Below are 12,645 nucleotides of genomic sequence, written 5' to 3' on the forward strand. Positions count from 1 at the left end.
AGTACATCCTAGCCTCTGAAACATGAACGTCTCCAAATTTGTATAACTATCCTGGAATACATCAATATTGAAATCACCAGTTATCAGTACTGGTTTACTTCTGTCCAAATGTTGCAGAAGCTCATTTTCCATTGTTTGAATGAGGTGCTGGTATGATAAGCGAGGGGATTTGTAAACAACTGCAACCTGCATACTTTGTAGGATGTGTTTTACTGAGACAACAATAAATTCAAAGTGAGTAGAACTGAATGAGCGACTACTGCAAACATTTACATCATCATGAATATATAAGGCTAAACCATGAGACGGCCTTTTTGCATGCAGCCTGTCAGCTGGTCATTTCTGAGAAGGTGAAAACCCTCAATGGCATATTCATCATAAAGACCTGTCTGGCACAGTCTCGTTTCTGCTAAACCAATAATATGCGCTGATAACACATTTTGATCAGCTTTTACATGTTCAAAATGCTTATGTAATGACCTGCAATTATTATAAATTATCTTGAAATGTAGAGAGGAATCCACAGTGTCTAAGGGAGTATAGCAGAGTTCCAGCTTGGCACTTCTTTGTAACCTGTCCATTTCTACCACAACATCTTCATCCACTTTCAAAGCCTTTTCATTGAAATTCAATATATAAAGATTCTGAAGAGATCTGACCCTACTTAAAGCAACATAATGTATATGGGCCCATTTTCTCACTGTTCTTTGAGATAAGTCTACCACAACCTCATTAAGTGTACATCCTTGAGTTCTATGAACAGTTCTTCCAGCAGCTGGCTGTAATGGAAACTGTATTCTCTGAATAGTTTTTCTATTGTATGAAAATGTCCTGTCAACATCAAATACAGGTGTCCAGCTATCATGTATCTGGCTACTGTAAAATCCTCTGTTTTGTATTTTTGTCTTTGTTCAGTTCCTACTTTGGGATCATCAAACAGGACCCAAATTATACTTGGTCTATCTGTCTCTACTTGTCTGTATTCAACAAACTGAATTCTGCATGAAGCTCCATTCGTAAGGCCATCTGCTGTGTTCAGATTGACAGTTAAATCATACACCATATCCACTACTATTGGCAACAGTCTGAAAAGCATACCAGTTTTGTTATGATCATCTGGAAGTGATCTAAGTGTTCTTTCCTGTTTATCTTTTGATAATTTTGGAGACATAACAACATCAAGAGAATTCACTGTGATGTGTTGGGTCTGCTTACGTCTAATTATCTCCTGATTATGCAAGTTCATGAAAGTAGATTCTGCAAATATGTGTGGAGCATGTAAAGGATGCTGCTCAGAATATTGCTTTACTTCACGTTTTTTCAATTCTGCTCTATCTACATCTGTCAGGGCATTATGCCGAAGCCTATTCAATAACTCTGCAAAAGATATATCATCTTTCTGTCTCATAATTTCAGTCAACTCATACATTCTGAAATGATCTTTCCATAAATTTCTGGACAAAGCAGAAGCACCTCTATCAAGGTCTTTAAATATCCATCCACCTGTGACAGGCTGTAACTGGTACAAATCACCAACTGCAATAATACTCAGTCCACCAAATGCTTTGTTAGTGCCAGTTAATTGCTGCAGCCTTTGATCTATAAAGGACAGCTTAACCTTTGAAACCATAGATATTTCATCAATGATAATAACAGATAATTCTCTGTATTTAGATCTAAATGTATTAAGCCTTTCGCAAGTTAATTGCTGATTACTTTGCATGTAGCCTTCAAAAAATGCTTTCGCTATTGTTGAACCATTTATATTGAATGCTGCCTTCCCTGTGAAAGCACACAACAGAATCCGTGTTTCATCTGAGTTTTGACCTTCTCTCAGATTGAGAAACCGATATAATGTCTGAAAGATAGCTTTTATGACAACACTTTTACCAACACCAGCTCCTCCTGATAAGTAGGCATACAGTGGTTCAGTTTTTGTTTTGATCCAATGAATTACATGATTATAAAAACGTCTTTGATTTGTATTAAGGCATCGTAGAAGTTCTAAATATTCTTCTTCTGGCAGTAAGATTTCATTCGATTCTACCCTAGCATTTGAACATGCACTACCTAATTCAATGCCAATATCGTAATGTCTGTGTTCAGCTACTCTATCTGGATTGAAGTACACAAATGCTTCTGACTCTACTACTTCTTCCGCAGCAGTATCAACTTCAGTTTGTTGTGTTCCAGGTGCTATTTCATCAAAAATCTCTTCATCAACCTCTGCCATTTCTCTTGCGATTTCTATCTGTTCAGCATGGTGTTCATATTCCATACATTTGCAATCTATTTTTGCCTTGATTGCCAAGTAATGATCCTTGTAAGACTCATAATTTGCAAGAAGATCTAAGACTTCATTGCGCCATGGTAAAAACAACAATAATTTCTCTCTAAAATGGTTCTCTTCATCAGACTTCAGATTATATCTTCCATATCTTATAACTCTGGCATTCTTCCTTATCCTTATTTGACCTCCGTTTTTGAAATAACTAATTGTCTGACTATCATTTAAGTTTTCAAGTTTAAGTCCATCATCATCACTTTCATTGTAATCATCATTAACATTTTCTACACTGTCTGAAAGGTGTTCATTTTTGGGAAAAACTATGTCTAATTTAGAAACATAATCAGCAAGACACCAGTTTTCAAGCTTTTTAGGTCTTTTCGAATACCTTTTGATAGCATTTTCTGCTATAACATCTGTAGAATTATCGGGCATTTCATCAAGGACAGTTTTGGATTTCAAAAGATGTATGCGTTTTTCAGGAGCAGACGTGTTGATAAAGGTAACATCTCTTGTGCTTCTTGTTAATGACATTTGAAGAACTAAATACACTGCTTCTTGAGCACTGACTTCGACACTGTTCGAAAATACATTTCCAATATGTCTCACTTGTCGTTTCAGGTCCAAATTACCATTTCTTGCCTCTTTACATGCAGCATGCATCAAAGAACTCATTCCTCTTTGAGATTTGCTTATGTAAGATACAATATACATAGCACAGGCATATGGATCTAAAATGAATTGTATATCAATGTTGGCTTTCCAAGCTCTCAACACAGTTTCATTGTAAAGATTGAGACGAATATCTTTCGGTTCTCTTTTCAAAAACACTTTTGGTGTATTCAGTGTACTTCTTATGCATTTTATATAATCTTGTTCAGAAAGTTGCACTATATCAGTCAAAAAGTGCTTGTAGGACATATCAAATCCATCTTTTTCTTTATTCATTTTTTCTTGTATCTTTTCATATAGCTTTTTATATTTGTCTACATCTGACTCAAGTGGTTCAAGAACCATTGTTTCTGGGAGCGGTGGCAAAGGGAAACCAAATCGACACTTTCTAACATCTTTTTTCTTACACGACCTTGAATGTTGATGAATCTGCAACTGAATCAGATCTGTCATATCAGCATTATCAGACGAGCTCTTAAGATACTGGTCAACATAAGCAGTAATTTCACTCACACTGCACTCATTATATTTTGGAGAATTTTGAACCCATGCTATCATGTGTATATGGGGTGAACCTCTCTGCTGAAACTCGACTCGATAAAAATAATCTGATATGACACCAAGAGGATTATGAGTACTTTTTAGTACCAGTTTTATAAACTGCTGAACTCTGTGGTCAAAGTAACGGGAACATGTTACAGGATCTTTCTGTATAAGTTTGACCTTTTGCTCCCAGGATAGATTGCGTATATCATTATCTGTGTACTCCACATCACTGTTTAGAGAAGCTAACATTTTCAGCAGATCAGACCATCTTGTATCAGCCGATGAGAGAGACAAAAACCAAGTGGGCATACCTAATTGACGTAGCATTGCAAACACATCCTTTTTCTTTGTTTCCAGATAGGCTGGTGAATTTCTTAATTGTTTAAATATATAATAACCTTGATCTTTTTTCACAATTTCTTCAGTACAGTTCACATCCCGAGCCTGTGAGGCAGTAATTTTCCTACCATCTATCTGACATCGCCTTACAGCCAGATTAACTTTGTCATTGACTTGTTTCATTTGAATCTTTTTCAATTTGAAGAAAATATTTGGCACACTGTTAGCTGCCCTTCTATCAAAATGTCGCAACTCCCACTTAGCAATATCACTGTAATGAACAGAGACAAGTCTTTCTTCATTCTCTTGCCGAGTTTGGCCACAAAATATGGTAGGAAAACATAAGTATTCCGAGTCTTTATCCTGATAGATACTCAGAGGACGCTGATTTTCACCAGGTGCAAATGTCAATACATTGCTTCGGTTTTCTAAATTTTCATAATCAACAAGTGTGTCAATGTTGCCCACATTTTCTTGTAAATGGATATTCTCTTCTGCATCTGAATCATACAGCTCACTTCCTTTTTGTTCAATGCCTTGTTCTTTCTCTTCATGAGCTATATTTACCTGACTATTTTTTGAATTAGACTCTGTGTCTGCAGACAAAAACTCCTGTAACACTTCATTACTATGCTGTGTCACTTGTTCTATCCACTGTTCATCAATCTGAACATTAGCATTTGTATATAGTTTACTGTGTCTTAATAGCCAATGTAGTGCTACTAATACACGTAGTGGTCGAATATTTTCTGTGAAAGCACAAGATTTATGTGACAATTTTTTCTTCAGTTTTACAGGAACTGTAACATTCTCATCTAATGGCCTCGGCAGAACATCAACAACTGGTTGAATTTCAACTGGCACATTAACAACGTTTCCTTTCAAAGAGTACTGCCGACCTCTAGGCAATTCTCTCAACTGCATAAAGGGTATCCGTAATGCAATTAAGCGCTCTTCAAGCGGATATAATTCTAGTTCTTTTGGGGTTTTTTTGTGGCCACTTCATACCATTCACAACACTTAACTTAGGAACCCTTTTATTCAGAATGCCAGCTTTACAAGTAGCGCATATCCACTCCTTGTTATCAACTGATTTTTTTCCTGTTAAATACTTCTTAAAAATATTGTTCTTACAACTCGAAATGACACTTACACTTTCTTTGAACCAAGTTTGTTGGCAGCAACTGCAAATGTATTGTGGACCAGTTTCAATACTTCGATGAAAAAGTCTTATACAATCATCAACACTGTTGCCATATTTTCTTTGTTTTGCATTCTGAATTTCAGATTCTCTATAATCAGGTTCTTTGCGTTTAGATGCTTTTCGATTTCTGTCAAGCACTCTCTCTCTATCTTCGGTTTGCTTTTTCCTTCTGGATTCATGCTTACTTATCCTTTCTTTTTCTAAGACATAATCATTTTTTCTCATTAAGCGTTTTGCTTCTCTATTTCTCTCATTTTCTGCCAGTCTATAATCAATATCGTGTCTACATTTTTGTCTTGCTACTTTGTCTCTACTCTTTTCTGCCTGCCTATAATCAAAATCATCCCTTGTCAATTTTTTGGCCACTCTTTCCTTGTTTTTCACTTGCTCATCAAGTCTACTTTTTTGTCTTGCTGCTTTGTCTCTCTCATTTTCTGCCTGCCTATAATCAATATCATCCCTTGTCAATTTTTTGGCCACTCTTTCCTTGTTTTTCACTTGCTCATCAAGTCTACTTTTTTGTCTTGCTGCTTTGTCTCTCTCATTTTCTGCCTGCCTATTATCAATATCAAGTCTACTTTTTTGTCTTGCTACTCTGTCTCTATCCTTTTCTGCCTGCCTATAATCAATATCATCCCTTGTCAATTTTTTGGCCACTCTTTCTTTGTTTTTCACTTGCTCATCTAGTCTACTTTTTTGTTTTGCTGCTTTGTTCTTCTCTTTCTCAGCCTTTCTGAACTTTGAATCGTGCCTTTGTGTTAGTTTGTACTTTCTTAAATAACTTCTACAGTCTTTTTTTCCTGTTCTAAAACTGTGTTGGTAGTTATGTTAACGATGTCATGAGTATTTTGGCTAACAGTCTTATTTATCTTCCTTCTTTTTACAACTTCCCATTCTCCCATAGATGAATCTGTATCTGTTCTATGCACACTTTCATTTTTTTTACATTCACCTTTCTGCTTTTGATCTTGAAAGTACTCTGCTATAAGGAATTCGTCACTAATCAAAAATGAGAATTTTAATGGCATCAACTCATACTGAGAAAGCAAATCAATGTTCATGCTGTTATACAATGCATACATATAACTAACAAGGTCATCAAGGCAACTAAATGACAAAAGAACTGATCTACCATCTGAATGTGACAAACCATCACTACCATGTGAATGAGAATCAAAGAACCAGTACAGACCATCTTTGAAGAAAACTGCAGAACAAATTGCCCCAATCATGATTAAAACATGGTTTGCAGACTGTAAAACATTATATAGGGACTGGTGTAATGCTGGCAATATTGAACTACCAAACTGTGTAACAGCATTTCCCGATACTATATTGCCCTTCTCAATATGAATCTTCTTACATTTAATATTCACTTCATCTGGCATTTCATCAAGACATAACAACCTGTGTTTAAAATTTCCAAGCTGTCTTAAATTTCTGACAACATTCTTATATAACTGGTCTCCAACTGTGAGTATATCATCCAGTGACTCCTGAGATGAAAATTCAAAATACTGCGAAAATTTCAAAGCGCAAAGCGAGTTAATTGTGCATTGACTTCCTCTGGAATCCCAAGAAAATCTGTCATCTCCCTGATGAAATGATCCATACATCAATGAAACAAACCGAAAAGGATTAGTGCTGTCATGAATAATATTGCTTTCATAACCTGTAAAAGATTCTGGTGATACCGTCTGAACACAAGAGGCACTAGGCAAATCATCAGGTAACTCTTTCTGCAACTCTTCAGCAAAACTTTTAAAATCTTTCAGTAAACTTTCAGAATTCTTTTGACAAGCTTTAGATACTTCAGGAGAACCTTCAGACTTTTTAGGGAAGTTTAACCCATTTTCAGACTTTTTAGGGAAGTTTAACCCATTTTCAGACTTTTTAGGGAAGTTTAACCCATCAGACTTTTTAGGGAAGTTTAACCCATCACACTTTTTAGGGAAGTTTAACCCATCATTATGTTGATGAGCATCCCTTGATGCTCTCATTGCATCCTTGTTGGATGATTGTTTTTGGAGATAAGACTTTTTTTTCAGTCTTGGCATTTTGAAGCAGACTTTTATCCTCCACTTAAGTCACTATATCAAAGTATTTTAGTATCAAAGTACAGTAAAATATAGTCTCACTGAATTCAGTTCTGAAGCTCAATATTATGTTGATACTAGAAAAACAAAGAGAAGTTTGTTAGTCAATAGAAAAATGAATACATGCATCAACAAAACATGAAATAAGTTTCAAATTCTTGATTCAAATATTTCTATACAAACTACTTAAAAGAATGGTATACACTCAGGTATAGAATTAAGAAAGCATTTTCAATTAATGTACTTTGATTACTCTACTACAACTTTAAGTGAATTCTTATTTAATAATGTCATCAACAGTATATCAGTAGAATTACTATCAAATAAATTTGAAAATGTATGATACTGTAACAAATAAAACAAGATAGATAAAGTACAGGGAACACCCTGATCAGCAAGGAGGTATTATCCCAGGAAGAGACCCACTTCTACAGTGGTAAATATTTTAAAAAGAAAGTTTAGTTTCTGTATGAATTATAATCTTAAGCATTGTTATTGAATGCTCAATTTGACTTTTACTTAGAAATTGTTTAAAACATTAATAGCAAAATATGTAGACCCACTTCTACATTGGTAAATATTTTAAAAAGAAAGTTTAGTTTCTGTATGAATTATAATCTTAAGCATTGTTATTGAATGCTCAATTTGACTTTTACTTAGAAATTGTTTAAAACATTAATAGCAAAATATGTGGAATCCAAAGAACTGAGCAAAAAAAATATGTCTTCACCAATGGCACTTACCCGGTACAGCAGAACACCTACATTACCCAAAACATAAAGTCTGAATCAGTATTCAGATATTTGTTTTATGTATAAATAAATGCAACCCTTTAATTTGAAGAATGGGTACTGCACAATTCTGTCTTTGCAGAATTCTAGTGCATTAAAAACATTAATTCTTCTGTCATAAATAAAGATCAGGAAAGCAATGCTCCTATTGGAGATTCCTGAAAGAACAAGAAGATAACAAATTAATAACATTAATATTGTTGTTTTATATGTACATTCTGATAAAATATCATCAATATCCTACTTAAAATGCAGCCCCTATTGCAAACACAAGGATTTTTTTATTTGACCTAGTGACCTAGTTTTTGACCCTAGATGGCCCACAAGGCAGCTTGACTTAGACTTCATCAAAAGAAACACTTAAATTTCATAAATATCCAGTCTAGAATGTAGCCCCTATTGCATACATAAGGTTTTTCACAAGGTACTTTTGATTTGACTGGTTGACCTACTTTTTGAACCAACTTTCATCCAGACAAACATTCTGATCAATTTTCATGAAGATCCAGTGAAAAATGCAGCCCCCTAATGCATATACAAGGTTTATCTTTGATATGACCTATTGACCCAGTTTCTGATCCCAGATGACCCATATTCCAACTTGACCTAAATTTCATCAAGGCAATCATTCTGACCAAATTTAATGAAGATCAATTGAAAAATACAGCCTCTATCGCATACACAAGGTTTTTCTTTGATTTGACCTAGTGACCTACTTTTTGACCCCAGATGATGGATTTTCGAACATGGCCTAGATTTCATCAAGGTTATCATTCTGACCAAAATTCATGAAGATCAGTTGAAAAATACAGCCTCTATCGCAAACACAAGGTTTTTCTTTGATTTGATCTAGTGACCTAGTTTTTGACCCCAGATGACCCATTTTCGAACTTGGCCTAAATTTCATCAAGGTAACCATTCTCACCAAAATTCATGAAGATCAACTGAAAAATACAGCCTCTATCGCATACACAAGGTTTTTCTTTGATTTGACCTAGTGACCTAGTTTTTGACCCCAGATGACCCGTTTTCGAACTTGACCTAGATTTCATCAAGATAATCATTCTGACAAAAATTCAGGAAGATCAATTGAAAAATACAGCCTCTAATGCATACACAAGGTTTTTCTTTGATCTGACCTAGTGACCTAGTTTTTGACCCGAGATGACCCATTTTGGAAATGGGCCTAGATTCCATCAAGGTAATCATTCTGACCAAAATTCAGGAAGATCAATTGAAAAATACAGCCTCTATCGCATACACAAGGTTTTTCTTTGATTTGACCTAGTGACCTAGTTTTTGATCCCAGATGACCCATTTTTGAACTCGGCCTAGATTTCATCAAGGTCATCATTCTGACAAAATTTCATGAAGATCAGTTGAAAAATACAGCCTCTATAGCATACACAAGCTAAATGTTGACAGACGACAGACAGACGACAGACGACAGACAGACGCCGGACATCCAGCGATCACAAAAACTCACCTGAGCATTGCTCAGGTGAGCTAAAAATTACAACAAATTAAAACTGGAAGTGAAAATGGCAAAATTACACAACTGAACATCTCAGATTAGACTGCCCAGCTTACGTCAAGTAATATTTATAATTAGCAACAAACTCATATTTACTAACTAACAAAGAAAGTAATTTTTCAACAAATCAGTTTCAATTGTTTTGGTAGATAATATGAAATATTTTCATTGGTATAAATTTCATGGTTTTGTTCCAAACAACTTTTTTATGTGGATATGATATCACACACCAAATATCAAGACTCTAGCTATTATTTATTCAGAGAAGTGACCACACCCCCAGGCAGCCATGTTTTTTGATGAATCCGAAAAAAATGAACAATCTTGGTAGAGGGTCACGCAAGAACCATTTGTGCAAAATTGTTTTACAAGAGGGTCATGATGACCCTGAATCGCTCACCTGAGTAATATCAGCCACATGTTTCAAATGGTTAACTGATGCTAAAATATTAAGAAGGTAGGTCAGTACGTCACATTTAGTACGTCACATTTCGAGGGCTGAGCGCGAAACTATTGTATCTTGTTCTTTATCTATATACACTTACAATAGTTTTGCGCTCAGCCCTCGATTTATGTTAACTGAAAGTCAGTTTTAATATCGGTGTGCAAAACTGTACATGTCATCCAAATTTCAAGGCTGCATCTTAAAAAACAAGAAAGTAGGTCAGTAGGTCAAGGTCACAGTCAAGTGATCCCTAATCCCTTGGGGTCAGGTTATTATAATTAAACAGTCTGGGAAATATAATCTGATAATTTTTTTGAAGTATTTTTCCTTTTTCACTCATAACTATAACAAGTGACCCCCAAGGCAGGGCCTCTTTTCATCCCAGGGGCACAATTTCAATGAAGCTGTTAGAGATCCACCAGGCAATGCTACATACCAAATATCAAAGGCCCAGGCCTTGAACTTTCAGACAGAAGATCTTTATTTTTTTCCCTATATAAGTCTATGTTAAACTTGGTACCCCCAGGGCAGGGCCTCTTTTCACCCTAGGGACATAATTTGAACATTTTTGGTGGAGAAATACTAGGAAAGGCAACATACTTAATATCAAAAGCCTAGGTCTTGCAGTTTAAGGCAAGATGATTTTTGAAGTCTTTTTCCTGTATAAGTCTATGTAAAACTTGAGACCCCACTCCCCCCAGGGCAGGGCCTCTTTTCATCCCAGGGGCATAATTTGAATAATTTTGGTAGAGGACCACAAGGCAATGCTAAATACAAAATATCAAAGGCCTAGGTCCTTTGGTTTTAGACAAGAAGATTTTTAAAGTTTTTTTACTATACAAGTCTATGTAAAACTTGTGACCCCTGGGGCAGGGCCTCTTTTTATCCCAGGGGCACAATCTGAACAATCTTGAAAGAGGACCATAAGATGACCTCACACGCCAAATATCAAGGCTCTATGCCTTGCAGTTTTGGACAAGAAGATTTTTAAAGTTTTTCCTTTCGGTTGCAATGGCAACCAGAGTACTGCATGGAATTAAATTCTTTGAAAAAATTTGAAAGGGGACCACCCAAGGATCATTCCGGTGAATTTGGTGTAATTCTGCTCAGTGGTTTTCTAGACGATATTTTTAGAAAATGTTGACAGACGCACGACGCACATCGCACGACACAAATTGAGTGGTCACAAAAGCTTACCATGAGCCTTTGGCTCAGGTGAGCTAAAAATTGGGCAAGCATTTTCACACAAAACTTTTTAAAGATTTTTAAAGTTTCCACTATATACATATAGGGAAAAGTGACCACGCCCACTGGCAGCCATATTTTTTGACGAATCAAAATATTTGAACAATCTTGGTAGAGGGTCACACAAGAACCATTTGTGTAAAATTATTTTAAAATCAGGCCAGCAGTTTCACACAAGAAGATTTTTAAAGTTTCAACTATATACATATAGGGAAAAGTGACCACGCCCACTGGCGGCCATGTTTTTTTTATGAATCAAAATAATTTGAACAATCTTGGTAGAGTGTCACAAAAGGACCATTTATGTAAAATTATTCTAAAATCGGACAAGCAGTTTCACACAAGAAGATTTTTAAAGTTTAAACTATATACATATAGGGAAAAGTGACCACGCCCTCTGGTGGCCACGTTTTCTGACGAATCGGTATAATTTGAACAATCTTAATAGAGGGTCACACAAGGAACATTTGTGTAAAATTACTCTAAAATCGGGCCTGCAGTTTCACACAAGAAGATTTTTCAAGTTTAAACTATATACATATAGGGAAAAGTGACCACGCCCTCTGGTGGCCATGTTTTCTAACGAATCAAAATTATTTGAACAAGAGGTCGTCGAACACGAAATGCCCCCCTTGATGCATTCAGTAATTGCATAAGGAACAGAAATTATGTGCTCATTGTAAACAAAAGTTCTATCATTCTGGTTTAATCTGACCTTGACCTTTAACCTATTAACCTAACAAGAGATTACAGAGTGATCTTGGCGCCATCCACTGAGCCATTTTCGAATGCTCCAAATTTCAAGACTAGCTCAAGGTCAAAATCAAGGTCAAATTTCATTTCGGTACAAAACAATGTGTATGTGGTCCAAATTTGAAAGCTGTGGCATGAGAAATGTGAAAGCAGGTCACTACGTCAATTTCATGGTCAAAGTTCATTTCGGTAGACAGAACTATGCATGTGCTTCAAATTTGGAGGCTGTAGCTTGAGAAATGTGAAAGTAGGTAATAGGTAAAAATCAATGTCAAATTTCAATTCAGAACACAAAACTATGCATGCGGTCCAAATTTGAAGGCTGTAGCTTGAGAAATGTGAAAGTAGGTCACTAGGTCAAAATCAAAGTCACATTTTAATTTGGAACAAACAACTATGCATGTGGTCCAAATCTGAAGCCTGTACAAAAATGTGAAAGTAGGTCACTAGGTCAATAACAAGGTCAAAGTTTTTTTCAGTACACAAAACTGTGCATGTTGTCCAAATTTGAAGGCTGTAGCTACAGAAATGTGAAAGTAGGTCACTAGGTCAAGATCAAGGTCAACTCATGTCAATGTTCATCTTGCCACTCGAAACTATACATGTGGTCCAAATTTGAATGATGTAAGTTATGGACATGAAGATTCTAAGTTTTTCCCTACAAAAGTCTATATGGGACGGGGCCATATTTGACCCTAGAGGGATAATTTGAACAAACTTGGTAGAGAACCAC

The 12,645-nt window shown here is 35.8% G+C and overlaps 1 protein-coding gene across 1 annotated transcript; it reads right to left on the reverse strand.

Moving 5' to 3' along the window:
* Positions 1-293: 293 nt before the first annotated feature.
* On the reverse strand, positions 294-7,105 carry LOC128558914 (uncharacterized). Its single transcript, XM_053549208.1, has 4 exons — positions 6,027-7,105; positions 4,998-5,799; positions 723-4,762; positions 294-480 (listed from the first exon to the last, which is right to left on the reverse strand). Exons 1-4 carry the CDS (start codon positions 7,103-7,105, stop codon positions 294-296), a joined length of 6,108 nt encoding a protein of 2,035 aa, XP_053405183.1.
* Between the last annotated feature and the right edge of the window lie 5,540 nt (positions 7,106-12,645).

Source organism: Mercenaria mercenaria, chromosome 8 (genome assembly GCF_021730395.1).
Source record: "Mercenaria mercenaria strain notata chromosome 8, MADL_Memer_1, whole genome shotgun sequence".
Lineage (NCBI taxonomy): Eukaryota > Metazoa > Mollusca > Bivalvia > Venerida > Veneridae > Mercenaria > Mercenaria mercenaria.

What these genes read in the sequence shown, in the direction of transcription:
- LOC128558914 (XM_053549208.1), bottom strand. Translation starts at nt 7,105, where the DNA reads ATGCCAAGACTGAAAAAAAAGTCTTATCTCCAAAAACAATCATCCAAC. An exon ending in GACGAATTCCTTATAGCAGA is followed by an intron (nt 5,800 to 6,026) that starts GTACTTTCAAGA and finishes ACTAACACAAAG; the next exon opens with GCACGATTCAAAGTTCAGAA. An exon ending in GTACACTTAATGAGGTTGTG is followed by an intron (nt 481 to 722) that starts GTAGACTTATCT and finishes TAATAATTGCAG; the next exon opens with GTCATTACATAAGCATTTTG.